This window comes from Mauremys mutica, chromosome 4 (assembly GCF_020497125.1).
Source record: "Mauremys mutica isolate MM-2020 ecotype Southern chromosome 4, ASM2049712v1, whole genome shotgun sequence".
NCBI lineage: Eukaryota > Metazoa > Chordata > Testudines > Geoemydidae > Mauremys > Mauremys mutica.
Window position 1 is genome coordinate 114,679,709 of NC_059075.1, and position 20,476 is coordinate 114,700,184.

Consider the following 20,476-nt stretch of genomic DNA (forward strand, 5'->3'; position numbering starts at 1 on the left):
TAGAGGGAATCCCTTCATGTCCTCAGCTGATGATCAGCTTATGAAATTAAGTATATTAATTACTGTAGTTTTCATTTTGCTAGTATAATTGCTGATATTTCAAAACTCTAAATAGCTGCACATTTTAAATATTTGCATGATTTGATAAAACTAATTTCCCCTTTGATTAGCTAATTTAAATGCTTTATATCTAAATAAAATAGGTGAAATTCTGTTCTCAGATTCACCAGTGTAAATCCATTGGAGTCAGTGGGGTTACATTGATGTATGTGAGAGGAGAATTAGGCTCAATATACAGTATCTGTATATAGATTGATAAAGGATGGATTGGAACTCTGCTGTACAATACTGAACCGAAATATCCTACTAGTGCAGTGCAATTGGATAAGATAAAAAAAACTGAGAAAGTCTTATTGAAGAATTTTTGCTTCAGAGGGTTTGTCTACATGGTGTAGCAATGCCCACTAAAGGGGTGTGAATTTTAAAGAGCACCAACATGCTGTGTACTAATTGGCCTCTCTAGACCCTGGTAGCCCACACTATGCTCCCTAGTGCATGTTCCTGTAGTGCTAGTGAATCAGTAACTATGTTAACGCGCAGTAGGGAACATTTAGTGTACACCAGCAGCAGGGGTGAAAGTAACTTAAAGGACTTACCGGTACTCCGGAGTCCTTAGGAGGGGGTGGGGCCTCTACTGGAAGAGGCAGGGCCTTTAAATCCCCCAGCACGTTAAATTACCATCGGAGGGGGCTCCTGGCTGCCGCCGCTACCCTCGGACCCTGGCCTCTGGCAGAGCTTTAAAGGGACCAGGGCTCCACTGCAGTAGTGGCAGCTGGGAGCCCCTGGCCCTTTAAATCACTGCTAGAGCTCCGCCGCCACTACCCCAGGGCTCCAGCAGCGGGGCTCGGGTGGCGATTTAAAGGGCCCCAGAGGATAGTGGCAGTGGGAGCCACAGGCCCTTTAAATCGCCACCTGAGCCCCGCTGCCAGAGCCCCGGGGTAGCAGAGGCAGCTGGGGGCTCCGGGACGATTTAAAGGGCCCGGGGCGGTAGCTACAGCAGGTGCCCCAGGCCCTTTAAATTGCGGCCTGAGCCCCGCCGCCGCTTCCCCAGGGGTCCGGAAGCAGGGCTCTGGGGACGATTTAAAGGGTCCGGGACTCCGATAGCTGCTACTGCCCCGGGCCCTTTAAATCATCCCCGGAGACCTGAGGACGTGGCGGCGGGGCTCCGGCAGCTATTTTAAGGGCCAGGGCAGTAGCGGCTGCCAGAGTCCCTGGCCCTTAAAATCGCCACCCAAGCCCTGCCGTCTCTTCCCCAGGGCTCCGGCAGCAGGGCTCTGGCGTCAATTTTAATTGCCACCAGGGGAAGCCGATCCACCCCGGTACAGCACACTGGCTCTTGCTGGTACACCGTACCAGGGCGTACTGGCTTATTTTCACCTCTGACCAGCAGGGTCTACGTGGGCCAGTTAGTGTGCAGCATGCAGTGTGCTTTACAATTCACAACCCTCTAGCATGCATTATCAATCTGTGTAGACAAACCCTGTGATAAATTAAACTATTAAGATGTTAATTTCAAACACTGATTCTAGAAATTGCTCAAAATACAGAATGTTGTGGCATGTAAATTACCTATAAGCAGTATAAGCTACTGATTGTCAAAAATAAGTTCTGAAGCATACACTACACCTCTTACGTTTTATTTGCTTTTTTATACATATGGTTCACAACAAAGTTATATTAAATAAAAACAATGACATTGGAAAGAAGATTTAGGCTGCCATCCAGCAAAGCACTTAACTTGCTTAATTTTATTCACATGAATAGTCCTTGTTGAAGGTGATAGGATTACCCAGGTGATTAAATTTAAGCCCATATTTAAATACTTTGCTGGACCAGGGACATAGTGGAAGAATACTATGAGAAATAGGAAAAAACAAATGAAATAAAAACATTGCTCTGTCATATCAAACTCAAGTATAGAGCAGTGTGGAAGGGTTTTTAGAACATTAGTATTTGTGATAACATATAAAACTTGGAAATAAATTGATTAAATATTTATTGTGTGAATAAAGAAGGACCTAAGTGAGGATTCAAAAATGTGAACACCTTCAAAATACAGTTATCTGCAGGTAGATTGAATATTGACAGGTACAGTATATATAGACCAAAACCAAATATTCACAAAACTCCCACAAAAATGGGCAGTGATTGTTTAATCCTTTTTAAAGTAGTGCAGCTCTATTCATTGTAATTGGAAGAGCAGGTGTTGAGACAGGTCTAGAGAAAACTTTGAGGCCCTAGTTTTCAGCTGCGCCTCCATCCAATCTCCATTTCTGCAGGTGTTTTTGGGCAGTTGTAATGAACTGCATAATATAAATATCAATCATTCACATCTAACTACTGGATTTGTGGGAGCAAAATTGCAACTGCAAAAATGAAGGCCATATATAAAAATCTTGGTTTTAATATTTAATTTTTCCCCAAACTGGAAAAGTGGAGAAAACACCAAAAGATGTATATTACAAGTTATAAAGTAGCTCTCTACTCTTCTGATTGTACTAAGTGCTTTCATAGTACTAAAAGGGCCTAATCCTAAATCAGGCCTCTTTTGGAGCCTAATCCTAAAATCATTGATTTAAATACCTTACTTAGGTAAACGCCTATCAAAGCCATGTAAATTATTTGGATTTCAATGGCAGTTTTGTTTGGCTAAAGACTTCAGAATTTGGCCCAAAGCAATGATGTTGTTTTATGGAAAATCCTTTAACATAAATAAAATATTCTAGGTGACTCTTTAAATGTTTTGGTCCTGATTCTGATCTCACTTAAACCACTGTAATTCAGAATCAACTGAGTTAAAATCAATGAAGTTAAGTCAAAATCAGGCCACTGAGTAATAACAGTACTCAGAATATAGTGATGCTCAATAAAGTGAACACTCATTAGTTTTAGAATACATTGTACATTACTCAACTGTCAGCCCTTTGGACTTAAATTCTGAATGCAGAATCTGTGACAAGCATCTCCCAAACTCTTCCAAGATCATTTGTTCTGCTAGACAAACAGAGTAAGTTTCTTTTTCTGCCTCTTCAGCTTGTGCCAGGAGACAAGCACATGTTGCTTCAACCACTTCCCAGGATATACATGTAGTAGGTTGCCTGTCAGGAAAAAAACCCCAATATAAAATATTTGAATAATAAACACTCAATATGCGAAAGACAAATTACACTCTACTAAACTTACTGAAACTGAAAATACATAGAGCTGAGTTACAGTAGTTGCACTGTTTCTAGATAGCATATTCTTGTGGGACATCTTACTCCTCTACTTGTAACAGCTCTAGAAGCCAACAAGCTGCTTCTGAATCCTCCTAATTAATCATAGAATCATAGAATATCAGGGTTGGAAGGGACCTCAGGAGGTCATCTAGTCCAACTCCCTGCTCAAAGCAGGACCAATTCCCAGCTAAATCATCTGTTCACACTAAGGGATAAGTGCATCCAAGTGCTGCACACGTAGTACAAGTTGGGAACGATGGTGCAATGAATTTCTTTCCTCTTTTGTAAGAAACAGTCAGATTCCCACCTTTGCAGTCAAGGAAGATGGTCTACCATTTAAGAGGCCTAGTCAGGCACCATGGTATATGTTGCAGGAAGCAACACACATTAGCTGGAAACATATTCTGCTAATTTTTAAGGAAAAGGCAGTGAGTGTCCCCTCCTGGCACACCGAGCCATCTTGCTTCAAGTCAACAGGATGACTCTTTTAACCACCATATGGTTGCCATCATTCCACTCCCCCTGCAGCATGACTCAAGCAAGTAATGGCAGGACCTAGTACTAACTAACTAATTAACCAACCTCACAAGCACATGCACAAACAGCAAGCCTACAAAACTATTGAAATTAATCAAAATAAGTCACCAGTCAGTTTTTAAAACAGAATTAATAATACAATTAAAAATATATATATATGAAGGTTAAAAAACAAAAAGCAGTGGTTGAGGCAGTGAAAAATTCATCTTGCATAGAAACTTCTGGGCCTGATGCAAAGTCAATTGAAGTCAATGGAGAGACTCCTATAGATTTCAGTGGGCTTTGGAGTCTTATTAATTTTTATTATGTTTATTAGGATGGGCCCTAGGATGGGCCCTATTGGGCTGGGCACTGTTAAGAGTAGCAGACAGTTTCTGCCCCACATAGCTTACAATCTATATGGGCAAGACAAACAACAGGTTGAGGGGAGAGGGGTATAACATACAAGCAGGATGAACAATGTGATCACCTGCAAACATTCTGTAAACGCCATTTTAAAAAAATTCTTTGGCCACGATTTTGTTAAAAGGGGATTAGCTAAATCGAAAGACAAATGAAGGGAGAAGGAATGCTGAAAGTGAATGGGACAGGGGAGGAGAGAAGGGGGGGCAGGATCAGTCCCTCAATCATTAAAAAATAATTGCAGTTCGGTAAGTAGGTGTAATATTTATAAACCCTAAGCCATGCATAGTGTATTCCTAAATGGTTTGTCTTAAATGATCTTTCTAATACTATCAATCCAAAATTAATGTGTGGATCTACAGATATCTGTTATACAAACCATTAATCAATATTAGTCACTATTTTTAGATAACCCTTGTTAGTGATCTAAATCTAAAATAGCTGGACAGATAGATGGACTTGATTTTGTTAATGCCAAATATTCACCTGTCTCTTCTAGATTTTGATAACATTTCAAATGTAGATGTTGAAACAAGGATGTTTTCGTCATTATTTCTAATTTCCGTGTAGTTGGGCATGTTCATTAGTGTTTTTCGATCTGGGCTTTCTTCATAATTTTTGCAGCCAATGCATTTGCAAATAGAGGAACACATAATTTTTGCCTGGAAAACAACAAACACCAAAATCATAAATTGCTAATCATATATAAGAGTATCCATTGGAGCTGTGCTACCACAGACTCACCCTGGCTGTTCCAGTCCTTGAGACTCCCAGAGGGAGACTAGAGAAAAGTCAATAGAGCAAGGGGCTATTATCAGCTTTTCCAAGTATTCTCTCTGGGGCCACAGAGGGGAATGATTGGAATGTGTATGCCTCCGACCCTGCACACGGCCCACCCACTCCTTCCCTCTAGCCTGCCTAGTCTCCTTCAGCTCCCCGAGCATGGACTCCAGACATGTGGAGGACTTTGCTGGATCAGATGGGAGGGCAATGTCACAGAAGCAACTGAGCCACCATTCCACATGGACAGGAAAAATCTGCACTTGGGTCCTGATCCAAAAGTCCAATGAAGCCAATGGGAAACTTTCCTCTATCTTCAAATACTTTTGGATCAGGTGTGGGGCAAGCCCCTTAAGGAGCCACACAACAACTGAGAACTAGTGGAGCAAAGTTGTGCTTTGCTCCTCGCAACACAGCCTTTCCCCATCCCCTACACTGGAGCAAGGAGTGCAGTTGGCATAGGAGCTGGCTGAGAGCTCCTCCACCCCCATGGGGAAATTCTTAGCTGGTGAGCCACAGCCAGATCAGGGAAAAGAATCTGTCCCCCTAAACTGAATAAGATTTAGAATGCACAATCTGAGGGGGGGGGAATATTTATTTTTAGTGTCTAATATTATTTATGCAGAACCAGCTGGATTAGAACATATCCATTTCTATTAAGAACATGATTAATGCTAGGAAAGTTCACTTGACTAACCTCAAAGCACTCACAATAATTCTTAAGGCACCCTGAGCGCTTGCAATTACATCCTTTGTTGTGGCGAGGTTTAATATCCCCCAGTTTCCCTTTCCCAATCTTTGGTAGGAAAGCTTCTGGGTTTCTATCAAGACAAGCCTAGAACAAAAAGCATTGGCATGTGAGATATTCACAGAAATTTTCTTTATGTAAAATACAAGATCAACTGTGCTTATGAAAGAAAAAGTACTTACCTGTAATTCTTATTCTCTAGGGTCTGTGCAATAGACCCACACCTCTGAGTCTGGATATCTAGTGTAAAGTAAGTGGGAATTCTTATAACTCAAAATTCTGAGTTTACAGGGCTCCACCAAGGGTACCATGTGCTCTTTCTCTTATGGTAAACTCTAGTGACTCCTACTCTCTCCGGCTCACTTAGGGATTAGTTTGGTACACAACACATTATTCTTAAATAATCTTAATATAACATGGCTCAATCACAAAATGCTAAAGCTCACTCTCTGTGCAAACTGAAGCCACTGTCACCAGAAATATAACATTCCATGTAAGAAACTTGAAGTCACTGGTATTTATCTGAGGAGGTTTCATCAGATTTATAAATATCATACTAAGGGCCTGATCTAAAGCCCTTTTGTTGAAGACAATGGGAGTCTTTCAGTTGACTTCAATGGGTTTTCAATCAGGCCTTAAGATTTCATGACACTAAGGACTTCTAAAAGGCAGGCTTTAAATGTAACAAGCCCCTCATGAATCTGAGGAAAAGGGACAGCAGAGAAACTGGTCTGACTTCAGCATGGTGATACACAAAACTGAAACAGGAACCAACTGTACTCTCCCAAATATACTCTCCAGGATGCAATCTGAAGTAGGAAGGAGGACTTCAGGCACCTGCTTGGAGAGTCCAAATCTCTCCAGCTTTACCATCCAAACAGCCATGCTGACACAGAAAGAAGTCCAAGGGTATGATGCAATGAAGTATCATGGCTTTGTGTGATCAGATGTGACAAAACTCTCAGTCTGATGAGATCAGCATCAGCTACTACCACTATTCACAGAGCTTAGAACCATATTGGGGAATTCCTGACAGTTGCACTCTAGGAGCACAGACCAAGTAATACAGAGTTATTACAAAGCACCTACCTTTGGAGAAAGTTTTTCTATTGTGTTATAAATTTTACAAAAATTAGCTAGATAATATAGTTCCGTAGTAACAGCTGAGACAGATATACTATATTGCTTCTTGCATAGCAATTAGCCCTCTATTTTTCACTCTTTTATTCCATTCAAAGGTTAATCAACGACTCCATATATGGAGGTAACCTTCCTTCCAAGAGAGCAGGTTCAACATGGCTGCCATTAAAGAGGCTTTACATTACTGCATGAGTCATACAGAAAGAGTAACAAAAGGGCCCTGCAAGATACCTATTCCTCTCAGCTGTTGAGGTCTGTCAGACTGGATAGCAACTTGGATATCAGTTTCTTCTGTTTGATTTTGAGACATTACACATTTTTTCTTCCAAGTGAAAACCTTTTCTTAAATTAAATTCTGATATGCTTCACTTCCTTCCAATTTTTTTGAGGACATACATCACAGTTCAGCTAAAATAGTACCGATTATGGTCCAAAAGGATCAAAAGTCCTATGAAGTGAATGAAAATTCTTAACTGCAATGACTTTTTTTATTTAAAAACAATATATAGACTATACTCCACTTACTCTATCTAGGTTTTAAACCAGATTATTTTAAATTACAGACTTTTTGAAGCCAAGCCAAAAACAAACAAAAACACTTGTATATTTTTTCCTGTCTGAACTAGATAAATATTGTACTTTTATTACCTTAATAGCTTTAAACCGCTCAGTTTCATGAAGTGGATTGTTGTAACAATTATTACAGTTGCAGTTGTTGCAAAAATCACCATTGGCAAAGCAATCGCAATATCTGTGATTAACAAAGCAAATATATATATATAAATTAACTATTTTTCATCATTCTCCTGTTTCAAGAAAGAATTTCTGGTAACCAAACAAGAAACATATACGTCTCACACACACACTATTCTGATGCTTACTTCTCTCTCACACATTTTATAATCTATGCCAAAAACATAATGACATAATGAAATTGTATCAGCATCTGTATCTCTCTCTATATATATACAGTATATACATGGAGAGGAGTGAGCCTCAAGTATACAGAGGTTGATACAATTTCATAATGGTTTTGCCACATATTATAATCAATATTATTTAGTTTCGAGTTTTATTCTTCAAAACTCTGGACCACATGTAGTCATGTACACCTCTGGGCTAGATCCACAGGCGGTGTAAACAGGCCTAGCTACAATGACCACAATGGGGTTACACTAATTTACACCCACTAAGGCAGGGTTTCTCAAACAGGGGTCGCCGCTTGTGTAGAGAAAGCCTCTGGCAGGCCGGGCTGATGTGTTTACCTGCCCCGTCCGCAAGTCTGGCCGATCGCGACTCTCACTGGACGCGGATTGCTGCTCCGGGCCAATGGGAGCTGCTGGAAGCGGCGGCCAGTAAGTCCCTCGGCCCATGCCACTTCCAGCAGCTCCCATTGGCCCGGAGCAGCGATCCGCATCCAGTGGGAGCCGCGATCGGCCAGACCTGCGGACGGGGCAGGTAAACACACCGGCCCGGCCCGCCAGGGGCTTTCCCTACACAAGCGGCGACCCCTGTTTGAGAAACCCTGCACTAAGGATCTGACCCTCTCTGGTTTTAACACAACATACTAGTTGTGTATATTGGGACATGCATGTATTCTATTTTGTGTTTTCTAAGTTTTTCCTTTTCCAAAATAAACTTAGCTCATATTTCATAATAAATGCTAGTTGGTTAGTTACTTACAATTTCAAACACTGAGATTTGGTACAGTTACACGGTTTTTTAGACTTTGTATCCCATGAACTAAGAGGCAATCTATAAAGATTAAAAAAGAAAAAAAGATATTAGATAATATTTTAATGTAAAAACTTATGAAAATTAATTATGATTATTTTTCCCCAAACCACAAATACTGACTTTTTAGCATCAGGTATCAATATTATTTAAAGATTATTTGCAAATACAGCACAATTAAGAAAGATTCATTAGCTATAGAATTATATGGTGAATTCCCCATAGTTAGATTTAGAGTCATCAGCATATAGATTAACTTTTAAAACTGACATATTTTATTCTTTCAGGTCCCCAAAGTCGAAATAACTGACTCCAAGTGATGCCTAGCATGCACTATGCTTGTAACATCACATCAGCTATGGAGTCTGCTGGAACACACAGCAGGCCTATGGGACGGGTTAGGAGATGTCAGAAAAACAGATTTTTTTAAAGCATATTATGTAGGTTTTCTCAGTTTTTTTTAATCTAGCATGAAATAAAGGAATGCCAAATTCTTGAAATATTTCAGAGTTGAACGAAAGGAAAGAACTCCAAATGTGACTGGGCCTATGGAAAGGTGACGGGGATAGAGGAGAATCTGGTTTTTATTGACGTTTTCAGCTGGGGTTTTACTGAAGAGTTAGAGTATGGGATAAATCTGCAGCACTACAGAGAGTTTTGCATAGAGTTTGGAGTGCAGAAGGGAGAAGATATATGTATTGATCCAAAAAATCCCAAACTAAAACAAGGTTTGTTTCATGGCTTTTGTAATGGGAAATCATGCCTCACATATTAGAATTCTTTGAGGGGGTCAACAAATATACGAACAAGGGTGCTCCAGTGGATATAGCGTACTTGGACTTTCAGAAAGCCTTTGACAAGGTTCCTCACCAAAGGCTCTTAAGTAAAGGAAGCCATATGGGATAAGAGGGAAGGGTCCTCTCATGGATCAGTAACTGGTTAAAAGACAGGAAACAAAGGATAGGAATCAATGGTCAGTTTTAAGAATGGAGAGAGGTAAATAGTGGTCACCAAGGGATCTGTACTGGATCCAGTGTTGTTCAACATATTCATAAATGATCTGGAAAAAGTGGTAATTTTGCAGATGACACAAAATTACTCAAGAAACTTAAGTCCAAAGCAGACTGCCAAGAGTTATAAAGGGATCTCATAAAACTGGATGACTGGGCATCAAAATGGCAGATGAAATTCAATGTTGATGAATGCAAAGTAACCCACATTAGAAAACATAAGCCCAACTATTCATGCAAAATGATAAGTTCTAAATTAGCTGTTACCACTCAAGAAAGAGATCTTGGGAGTCTTTGTGGATAGTTCTCTGAAAACATCCGCTCAATGTGCAGTGGCAGTCAAAAAAGCAAACAGAATGCTGGGAATCAATGGGACCAATACAGCATTGGAGCGTATGACAAACAGTGGTTGAATTTAAATGCTCTAAACATTGCAGCACAGAGGAAGCCACCATTTGCAGGTTGCAGCTGTGGCGTCCTGTCCCTTTAATTGTTTGAACATACCTCCCTGCCCCACAGTGCAAAGACTTACTTTTGTGTTAGTTTCAGTTTTCCTGCTGAACAATAAACCTACCATCACAGCAGTCACCTGTGCTTTTACCAGCTCCCTCTGTGTCTATTTCCTTCTGTGCTGGGTTCAAATAGAACATATTAGTGATGAGGAATTTTTATCTCATGAGTGTCTAGTGCTCCCTTTGCCTGAAGAAGACAATCATCATCACCATCATCATCATCAGGAAAAAAGTCCATCTAGACTCAGAGGCACAAAGTGACAAACTGCTGCTTTTTGCTGCTGGGACTGTGAGAGCCAGCTAGCTACAGAGGGAGAAGTAGGCCAATAAAATTGAACAACAGATAAAGGGTTCTGCAATTACTGCTGGAGTTGTGCAAACAAAGCAGTGAGGGAGAAGCAAGCAGAGAGGGAGCCCAAGCACAACCACAGGAAGAATTCTGCATTCTACAGTGTAGACACAGCCAGAAGAGGCAGATTAAGTGCAGCTCGTGTACAGTAAAATGGAAAAAAAAGTTTCACTGTTGGAAAGAAGACCTTCAGGAAATGGCAACTCTTGTGGGCAATGTTAGTGAGTTTGATGAAAACCAGAAATCATGGGTAGTGTACCTTGAACGTTTTGAGCAATTTCTTGCTTGCAACTCCATTTCAGACATGCAAAGAGTTTCAGTCTTGCTGACAATGATGGGCTCAAAGGCATATGGACTGCTGTGTGACCTACTGTCTCCAACTGTGCCCTGAACTGCCATGTCTGCCACAATTTCTGCAACAATGCAGGAACATTTTTTCCTACCCTGCTGATGAAGCAGAATAATATTGGTTCCATCAGTGACATCAGGGAAGTGGAGATTCGGAAGCACAATTTGTTGCTGTTCTCAGGATGTTGTCAGAACACTGTCAGTTCCAACAAACATTAAGTGATGCCCTACACATGACCAGTTTGTCTATGGATTATGCAATGACCAGATCTGGAAAAAGTTACTGACTGTATCAGCCCTTACACATTCAAGAAGGCTGTTGAGATAGCAACTGTCATGGAGACTGCAGAGAACGATTTGCTGAAATTTTATGTGAATCAAGAAGTTCCCCTCCTGCATTGGCGAGACAGAGGACCACGGGAACTTAAGGAACTTCTGTGTAGCTGTTATGCATAAACCACATGTGCTGAGAAGGAATGCTGGGCATGCCAGCTTATCTTCAAGAAGTGCAAAAAGAAAGGACACATTGCTGTGACCTGTCACAAAGTTCAATTACCAGCAACACAGAGTAGCCATACATCTAAGAAGACACCTATGGAGACTGAACCTAAGAAAGGATGGAAGCTGGGAATTCATCATATGGAAAAAGACAAGAGTTCTAGTGACACTGATCAAGACCTAGCACTACATCTGTTATCAGAAGCTGGAGTAAGAGATGCTATCTTGGTCACATTCTTGATCAAGGGAGTTTCTTCAAGAATGCAGCTTGATACTGGAGCTGCCATCTCACTGAGTTCTGCATCTACCTATCACCAGATGTTGTCACAAGTTCCTCTGAAACAATGGTTCTCAACCAGAGATCCGGGGCCCCCTGGGGGGTCATGAGCAGGTTTCAGGGGGTCTGCCAAAATAAAACAGAGAGCAGGGCTGGCATTAGACTCGCTCGGGTCTGCGGCTGAAGCTGAAGCCTGAGCCCCACTGCCCGGATTGAAGCTGAAACCTGAGTAATTTAGCTTTGCAGGGCCCCCTGTGGTGTGGGGCAACTGCCCTGCTTGCTACGCCCTAATGCCAGACCTAGCTTTTAATCTACTGGATATGCAGAAAAACAACTGTTGTGGCACAGGTGAGCCAGGGAGATTTTATAGCATGGAAGAAAAAGGCTGAGAACCCCTGCTCTGAAAGACACCTCCATGGTTTTGAAGACTTATACTGGAGAAAAGTTAGTCCCCAAAGGGATACTCCAGGTGAAAGTTCACCTTCATGGACAATCAGTTGTTTTACCCTTGTATGTGACTGAAGGAAAGTATCCACCATTCTCAGGCAGATCTTGAATTGAGAAGCTCAAGGTGAATTGGATTAAGATCAAGATGATAACAAAAGCACCTTGAAATCAAGAAACACTGGGCAGACACTCCAAAGTTTTGAAAAAGAAGTTGGACAGATTAGCAACATGTCAGTGGAGCTCACTGTTAAGTTTTTAAGGTGTTTCATGTTAGCCACATAAATGATAATGTACATAGATTAGGGAAGTTTTTTAAAGTAGGGTGGGGAAATGTGATGCCTGTCCCTTTAAAAGTTGGAACACTCCCCCTTCCCCAGTGTAAAGCCTTACTTTCCTGTTAGTTTCAGTTTTGCTGAAGAAGAGAGGGGAAACGACATATTAAGAACAACAGTATCAGTGCTTGAAGTGAACTCTTCAAAACAACAAGAAATATTACAATGGTTCTCTGTGTATATATATCTTCCTACTGTATTTTCCACTGCATACATCTGATGGAGTGGGTTTTAGACCATGAAAGCTTATGCCCAAATAAATTTGTTAGTCTCTAGGGGGCCACAAGTACTCCTTGTTCTTTTTGCTGATATAGACTAACATGGCTACCACTCTGAAACAAAATAGCTTGACACTGAAATTAGTAGAAAATTAAAGGTCTTGTTTTCTTACCCAACTAAAGTCATTTTTGTTGGCCCTTGAAGATTTACTTCTGATTGGAATGTGGCACTGCTAGCTACTGATTGTAAAGATCCATTCTCAAGCTGTTCAAAATAATAAGCAAAAATTCTGTTTGTGCTAAGTTTTAATAAAGACAAATCATGTCTGTGACTATGGGAATGAGACAAAGAACAGTCAACTGGTTTAATCAGGCAAAAGTTACTAATAAAACTAATGGAAGCATAGATCTTGGGAAAATATGTGATCACATTCTTTAGAAAGGTTCGATATGCCAGGACTCTTGTCCTCATTATTACAGAGAACTAGCAATAAGTTTCATTTATGCTGTTCAGCACTGGCACAATATTTTCATGCTGCTGTCTAGTCTGGATCCAATCTCTTTTTAATTCCGGCAGTCAGTAGCCGCCTGCCCACTGTCACTGACGTTTTCCATTGAATTTAAATGTAATAAACTCTTTGACTGGCCCCAGAGCATGTGAAATTTAAAAAGAGAAACAACGGTTAGGATCTTTTTGGAGAGGATCAGGAAAGAAAGGGTGGGGCTATGTTGGGAGGTTATACAGATGGAAGGAGAAAACAGGGAACTGTTGGGAAGAAGAGGGTGGGAAGGAATGTAGAAAGAGAGGATACAGAAAGATATGGAAAACAAAACTGCAAATTTTTTTACACCACATTTCCAACGTGTGTCACCCCTGACCTGCAGACATCATCTTTATGGATAAAGGAAGACTTCAGGCACCTTGCTCCATTCAGTGCCTAGGGTTTCTCTTCTCTCTTTTTTGATATAGACACTTATCCACTAGGAATTTGCCTGAGTCACAAATTCATCTGACACATTTCATTCAAATTAATATCATTCAAATCATATGTCATCAAGTAATAACTCCCAGTTACTATTGATTTGAACTCTATTTGTACTGACAGACTAGAAATCCAGGGCTTTCTATCTTCTTATTAGGCTTCTGTCCCATTGTTTTATTTAAACTAACACACTGTTCTAACAACTACCACAGTGATAATAAATAAATAACAAGGATAACAACCTGAATACTTATAAAGCGTAATAGCAATGAACATTTTTTTAAGTCCTAACGAGGGTGAGTAGAGGAGAGGGAAATCCTACTGAAGTACAACAGAGGATGCTTGCCAGAGTGCTTACAATGGCAGAAAAAATTAATACCCAGCATATGTATTATACATTGGGTTGTGATTGCTCCACTTCAAAATTTTACATTTTAAACAAACACTCGCACACGCACACAGAAGGCAAAAGTGAATTTTAATTCCAAAACCATTTCATATTTTATATATGGTGGGAATTTCTTCCAATTATGGCTCAATCCCCCAAGGTGCTGACCACCTTCAACTCTGACAGATTTGAATGGGAGTTGAAGGGTAATTGGCACCTTACAAGTGTGAATTTTCAGACTGCTATTCTTAGCTCATGTTCTCTCTTCAAAGCTTCTGGATGAAGAGTTTCCGTCTTTCCAGGCAAAAATCAGGAAGTTGTGATTTTTCATTTACAAACAGAAACAAGTCTCTAATGCCTTGTCTGTATGGTGCCACAGACTGGACTACAGGTGTGTGATTTGTAGAGCACACTAAACAATTGCTCTCTGACTACCCTGTGTAAACTCTGCTGACATGAACTAAAAGGTACCTAGTTCACATTGATGTAGTCCTGTTTCAGACAGGACTATGTTAACTCAGAGCAGATAACTTTTAGATCATGAAAGCCAGAAGGGTCGTCACAGAGCAGTTAGAGTGGAACACTTCAAAAAGCTCTACAAATCACACACCGATAGTCTAGATTGTGGCACTGTGTAGACAACACCTGAAACAGTTTCCAATCATAACAACTCATATATGAACACCAAATTCAAGATCTTGATACTGTAACAATTACATTCTTGCTAAAAGGTATGTTCTTAACATTGGGTTCACCTTAATTCTTCCAAAAATGAAATTGAAATCACAGGCCTCAATATATCTAAGATTATTGTACACTGGATGCAGACCTAGCCAAGCGTTATACAATAACATGTACATAACAGCTAGATATTCTGATTTAAAGGGTCTTTACAGAATGTACAATGCGTTGGTTACTTCCCTAAGTCGAATGAATATCCCATTTTATGAATAAATGAGAAGCCTTAAGAAAAGAAATGATAGTATATTTACTTTCTTCTTCTTCTTCTTTTTTTAAAGGCTTCCTCACCTGTTGTTCATTGAGATCCACTTTACCTGGAATTGGCAAAAATTGTCCCAGCAGAGTTGTCATAGGGTTAGGCGCATCTGATAAGAAAATGTTTATATGAAGTTAATTGGATTGCTCATAGGTAATAAAGTTAAGCACATGCATAAGTGTTTTCAGGATCAAAGCCTGAACTTGTGGGAACAGGTGTGCCATTTAGCATCTTTAAGCCTTTCTTTTATTAAAAAAAAAAGACATTTACTGAGTTTATCTTTCAACTCCACTTCTTTGTCATAGATTAGCTTGGAACCAAACCCATGCTTCCCCCACAATAAATATTGTTAATGGAGGGCCCAGAAGATATCTCTCCAGAAACATTTCTTTTAAATTTGCAAAAGGGTTGCATTTTGGAATTAAATACTAAACAATTGTACACAGCCACCAAAGGCCATCACCAGTTTGTCAACAAGTTGACCATTGGAGGCCTTTACTCTTTGACCTTAAATGCATCAGAGTATGTTTAAAAATACTCCAAATGCTAATTTTATAGCCTAAAATACCTTTACAAATAAGTAACGGACAGAAACTTTCATTGTATTTATTTCAGATTCTTATTTTACAACTTTGAAAATCAAAAGAATGCACTTGGAGCAGAAGTATTTGCCTACGAACAAGAAATTACTGCTAGAAAAATAAGGAGGAGGCCATAGCCCTGGGGGGGGGGGCCGCGGGGTTCTTTACATTGGTCCTAATTCAGCAATTCACTCAAGCAATGCTTAACTTGAAGTACGTGAACAGTCCCACTCACTTTAATTCATATTAATCCTCCACACCAGTTTGGGGGGAAAAAAAAAAAAGGATTAGGTTCTATGAGATTGACAAGATGAATCTTGCTATCTGAAATTAAGTTATAGATGCCTTCTTGCAGATGTTGTAGGAAAAAATGGAGCTCAGAAAAAAGCTCAAATTGGAAACTTTTGGGGTCCATCACCCTGGGACTTTAATGGACTTAATTTCTGGTTCTTCTAATACTGGGCCTCCCAATGCCCTCTGTTCTATACTATGAAGGTGAGTAAAATGGAAGAAAGTCTGGTCAAATGGGAGATAAAGACATATGGTAGTTCTCTGATATGGTTTCACCCTTCTCTCCTCTGGAGATATTGTGACTGTAATAGAATTTGGAATTTTAATATAAATATTTTCCTCATTTTGGAGCTTTCAGATTTATCCTTGGTAAAGGCTTTGTTTGGTTTTTTTACACTATATCAAATATGTTGGGCATCTGCAGAATCTACTGAAGTCAATCCGGGTTAGAAATGCTCTGCACCTTGTGAAATTGAGCCTGTTAGTCATGTTTTTACAGTGCCTAACATAATGAGACCCTGATCTCAGATTGGTGCCCATTGGCACTACTGCAATACAAACAACAGATAATAATAAAAACAACATGGAAGGAGACAATGGTAAGATGACTCTTAAGAAAGTCATGCTGCTGGAGGAAAGAGAAGCTTACTAAAATGTTACCATTAAACTACATGTACATACAGCATTGCTGTTGTAGATGAAAATGTACTAAATCACTAAAAATCTTAATGCTAAATCCATGCCCCTTCAGCTGCTTTTTATTTTTGGAGAAAGAGTAACATTTGGTGGCAAGCTTGAGTAAATGCAAGTGGGTGTCATCCTTGAGAATGCACGTGTCTTGGACAAACTGCTTCCTACTGAATGTAATCTGCTTATTAACATCATATGACAAACTCACTAATTTCAGCACATCTGTTGTAGCAATCTTGTGGTCTTTTTGTGAAGTACCTAGCAGACACCGTAAAATAATAAATAGTAATTGGCGGTAGCCACATTAGTCCTGGCTTATCTCCAGGGGCGGCTCCAGGCCCCAGCACGCCAAGCGCATGCTTGGGGCAGCATGCCGCGGGGGGCGCTCTGCTGGTCGCCGGGAGGGCGGCAGGCGGCTCCGGTGGACCTCCCGCAGGCGTGCCTGTGGAGGGTCCGCTGGTCCTGCGGCTTCGGTGGAGCATCCGCAGGCACGTCTGCGGGAGGTCTACCGGAGCCGCGGGACTGGCAACCAGCAGAGCGCCCCCCACGGCGTGCCGCCGTGCTTGGGGCAGCAAAATGGCTAGAGCCGCCCCTGCTTATCTCAGCACCAATGTTGCTTAGAAACACAAACACATAGATACACATTGATTTGTGGCATAATGTCTGACACGTTATTTTACATTTTCATTTTCTTTGTACCTGACTGAAGATAATTATCTTGGTTTTGATACTGGGGAACCAGATGAACTGTTTTCAGTTCTCTTGTGCCAGAACTGTTTATACAGAGTATTTGAGTGCCTCCTTTTAACTGGCAGATCACCTGAAATACACCATCAATGATTAGTTTTCATCTAAGGATAGTCATTCTAGGAACATAGATACAAAGGTTGTCATAAGAATACCTAGCTGTCTGATTGCAGAGTGCCATTGAACAGCTATGTTACTGCTCCTCATCTCAGGTGAGAAGGATTCATAGCTTTCTAGACTCCCCAATCATGGAATTCTCCAGGACACATTCCAATTACTAGTGCTGGGTTCTGTGTTTAGGATTTGGCTCTCAAGACAGAAATATGGCTCTGCAATGGTGTTTCATTTTGTTCACTCAACTATAACTATAGAGCAAGCATCTTTTTTTGGTTGTAGCCAACTCCACAGCTTGCTTTGTTTCTAATGTTATATAGTAAATATAGACAAAATATAGTATAATTAAATATAAGCTCCTAGATCATGAGTTCTCTGGAACAGGAACTGCCTTCGCATTACTTGTCTGTATAGCACAGGCATAGTGATGCCCTGACTGGGACCTCTAGACTACTATAATACAAATAAATAAGCAAACAAACAAATAAATATAATTTCCTTCAATGTGTACTGTTGCTGTCAGTTTCAGGCAGTAATTACCACTGGACTGGAATCTTTTCTGTGTGAACAGCTGGGGTCCTCCATTATATTTTGTGCAGTTAGTAACTTGCAGCTGGTTTCTCCTGCATTTGAATTCTGAAAAACTGCTTCCTTTTGGTTATTAGCCATATTACTAACAATTGCCTCTTTTACCTCCGCCTGAAAAAATAAATAGTTTCACATCTTAAAAGGAATACTTTAAATGCTACCCTAAATTGCAGTGCCAATAGGACAGGAGATGAAAATTTATAGCTGCATAAACAATGCATTTTAAAGCAAAAACTGTATTCAAACCTAATTTGGAGAATAGCTAGTTCTAACTGTCACATCTTAGGCTGAATGATTTTCATTTAATATTCAAATGAAAATACTTCTAAAGAATAACAATGGGTAATGCACAAAGACATATTCTATAGTAACAAAGACGTTCCCTCCCTTCCTATACTGGCAATCATCAACTCAGTTCCATGCTGCCCTGAAGAAGCTAAGAAACTGCTTTAGCAAGTAATGTGAAACACATGAATTAGTCATAAAATACACAACTTGAGCTCTATGGGCCCAAGAGATTTAATTTAATTAACAACTGAGCAATGACATCAGGACTGGGACCTAACAGTTTAAGCAGCATTCCCATACTATGACATTTGTCACAGGGGTCAGTGACTAAATGTTGGTGGTACTCTTCTTCAAATGGGAATTGCCGCACTTTTACTCATTGGCAACACTATCCACCATAAAGCATTTGTCAAGCTGGTACATGGAAGAACTGTAGTACCCACTGCATAATGATCAAGCCTCTGAATAAATCCATGATTCATTTAAGCACACACTAAAGCACTCACCAGGAACCCCAGCACACCTTGTCCATGACAGTATTCTAGAGATGTCTAGCAAAAAGTTCTCCAACCTGGAATTTCTTTGTTTTTATGGTTTGTCTTTTATAAACCTAGGAAATTACATTTAAAAAACCCAAACACAGTAAGAGAATGTTAGGGTTGCAAAGTGAAGCACTCCAACAGTAGGAATTGCCAGTGTTATAGTTGTACCTCAGCCTTAACTCTGCCCCTTTGTATGCATGCAACATAATACAGGCTCAGATGCTAAGTGACAGCTGAGGGGTTTTTGGCACAGCTCAGGATGGGATATGTGCAAAGGTAGCCATAAGCCACTTTTGTATTCTCTGACTGTACAGGGATGACTGGCCACAGTCCATGTGACTGCCTTAGGCAGAGGGGTAGCACAGAAGCTACTACACCATCCAAGATCCCCCTGGGCTGGGGAAATCCTTTGGGGGGTAGGCAAGGCAGCTATAGTGCATTACATTATCAAATAAAATGCATCTGCAGGACTAGTCTCTCTTTTGGGCCCTAATTTAGCAAAGTACTTATGCATGTGCACAGCCTCACTGGGTACGTCCATGTTGCCTGCAGATTGCCCACAGAAGCAAGTCTCCCAGCCCAGGATGAGACACTTGGGGAATTGGGGCTTGTGCTAGTGATCTAAAAGAACTGTGCAGACAGTGTTTTGAAGTTAAGGCTTGGGTTGGAACTCAGGCTCTGAAGCCTACCCCGTTCCCTAGGCTTCAGAGCCCGAGCTCCAGCCCGAACCATGATATCTACACAGCCTACTTTCAGCGCGGTAGTGCAAGCTCCACTAACCTGAGTCTGAAAACCCAGACATACCCATTCTCTTCAATGACAGCCGCTGGTCCGTAGCACTTTTGAAAATCAGCCACTTACTTAGGTGCCTAGCAGCCTGATCCAGAACCCACTGAAGTCAATCAGAGTCTTTCCATTGACTTCAGTGGGTTTTAGGTTAGCCCCTAAATGAGGATTTAGGAGCCTAACTTTATAGCTAAGTTTTTCATAAATGGATGTCTAATGTTCTCTTTTTTCTTTTGTATGTGGAATATGTAGGACTGTAATTGAAAAAACATTTTACCCTTTGGCAGTTTATGTGATTCCCGTTTTCAATTTCTACAATATTTTGCCTGCAAGATCAAAAACAAAGAACAAAAACTTTCAGAAAAATAACAATAATATCCTAAATTCATACTTACAAGTTCATCACAGACAGGAGCACTAGTCTGAGGTAAAGTGCTGGTATCACTGCAAGGTTCTGTCACACAAAATGGAAGGGTTTTTTTTAACAAACAATGACAATGGCAAACATTAGATCTTTTATACTATAGATCTGAGGAAAAAAGTATGGACATCACAGGATTGCGTAGGACACTGGCAAAAATTAAAACAAGCACTCTGAAAGTGCAGCTAGGCTTGCATAAAAATACTGAATATTCTCTGCTAACAGACTTCCTGTCAGGAATGTTGGGAAATAAGACCCCAGTATTGAGCCAGCTTGATATGTCTCAAAACAGCTGGGAAAAATTATACATTTTTCAGTGATGTTATATTAATAAAGGCTAATGGATGTGCACCTTGCCACTGGAGGGATTCTAACACCCGATCACATGACAAATGGCTATGAGATACCTCATATATTAGAAGAAACAACTGGAGAACATGCTTTGTGGTC

General features: G+C 40.4%; 1 protein-coding gene across 6 annotated transcripts in view; it reads right to left on the minus strand.

Moving 5' to 3' along the window:
- Window positions 1-2,039: 2,039 nt before the first annotated feature.
- The window catches only part of TESMIN (testis expressed metallothionein like protein), a 35,583-nt gene continuing 17,146 nt past the window's right edge, over window positions 2,040-20,476 (minus strand). For 5 of the 6 annotated variants that reach the window (XM_045016369.1, XM_045016373.1, XM_045016370.1 and 2 more), the window contains 10 exons: window positions 20,001-20,059; window positions 17,942-18,100; window positions 17,240-17,360; window positions 15,011-15,087; window positions 12,784-12,875; window positions 8,569-8,640; window positions 7,534-7,636; window positions 5,695-5,832; window positions 4,704-4,879; window positions 2,040-3,158 (listed from right to left, as the gene is read on the minus strand). In XM_045016369.1, coding sequence (XP_044872304.1) covers window positions 2,966-3,158; window positions 4,704-4,879; window positions 5,695-5,832; window positions 7,534-7,636; window positions 8,569-8,640; window positions 12,784-12,875; window positions 15,011-15,087; window positions 17,240-17,360; window positions 17,942-18,100; window positions 20,001-20,059 — 1,190 coding nt within the window. In that variant the 3' untranslated portion in view covers window positions 2,040-2,965. The remainder of the gene's footprint in view (window positions 3,159-4,703; window positions 4,880-5,694; window positions 5,833-7,533; window positions 7,637-8,568; window positions 8,641-12,783; window positions 12,876-15,010; window positions 15,088-17,239; window positions 17,361-17,941; window positions 18,101-20,000; window positions 20,060-20,476) is intronic. The other variant, XR_006579287.1, reaches the window with a different exon arrangement.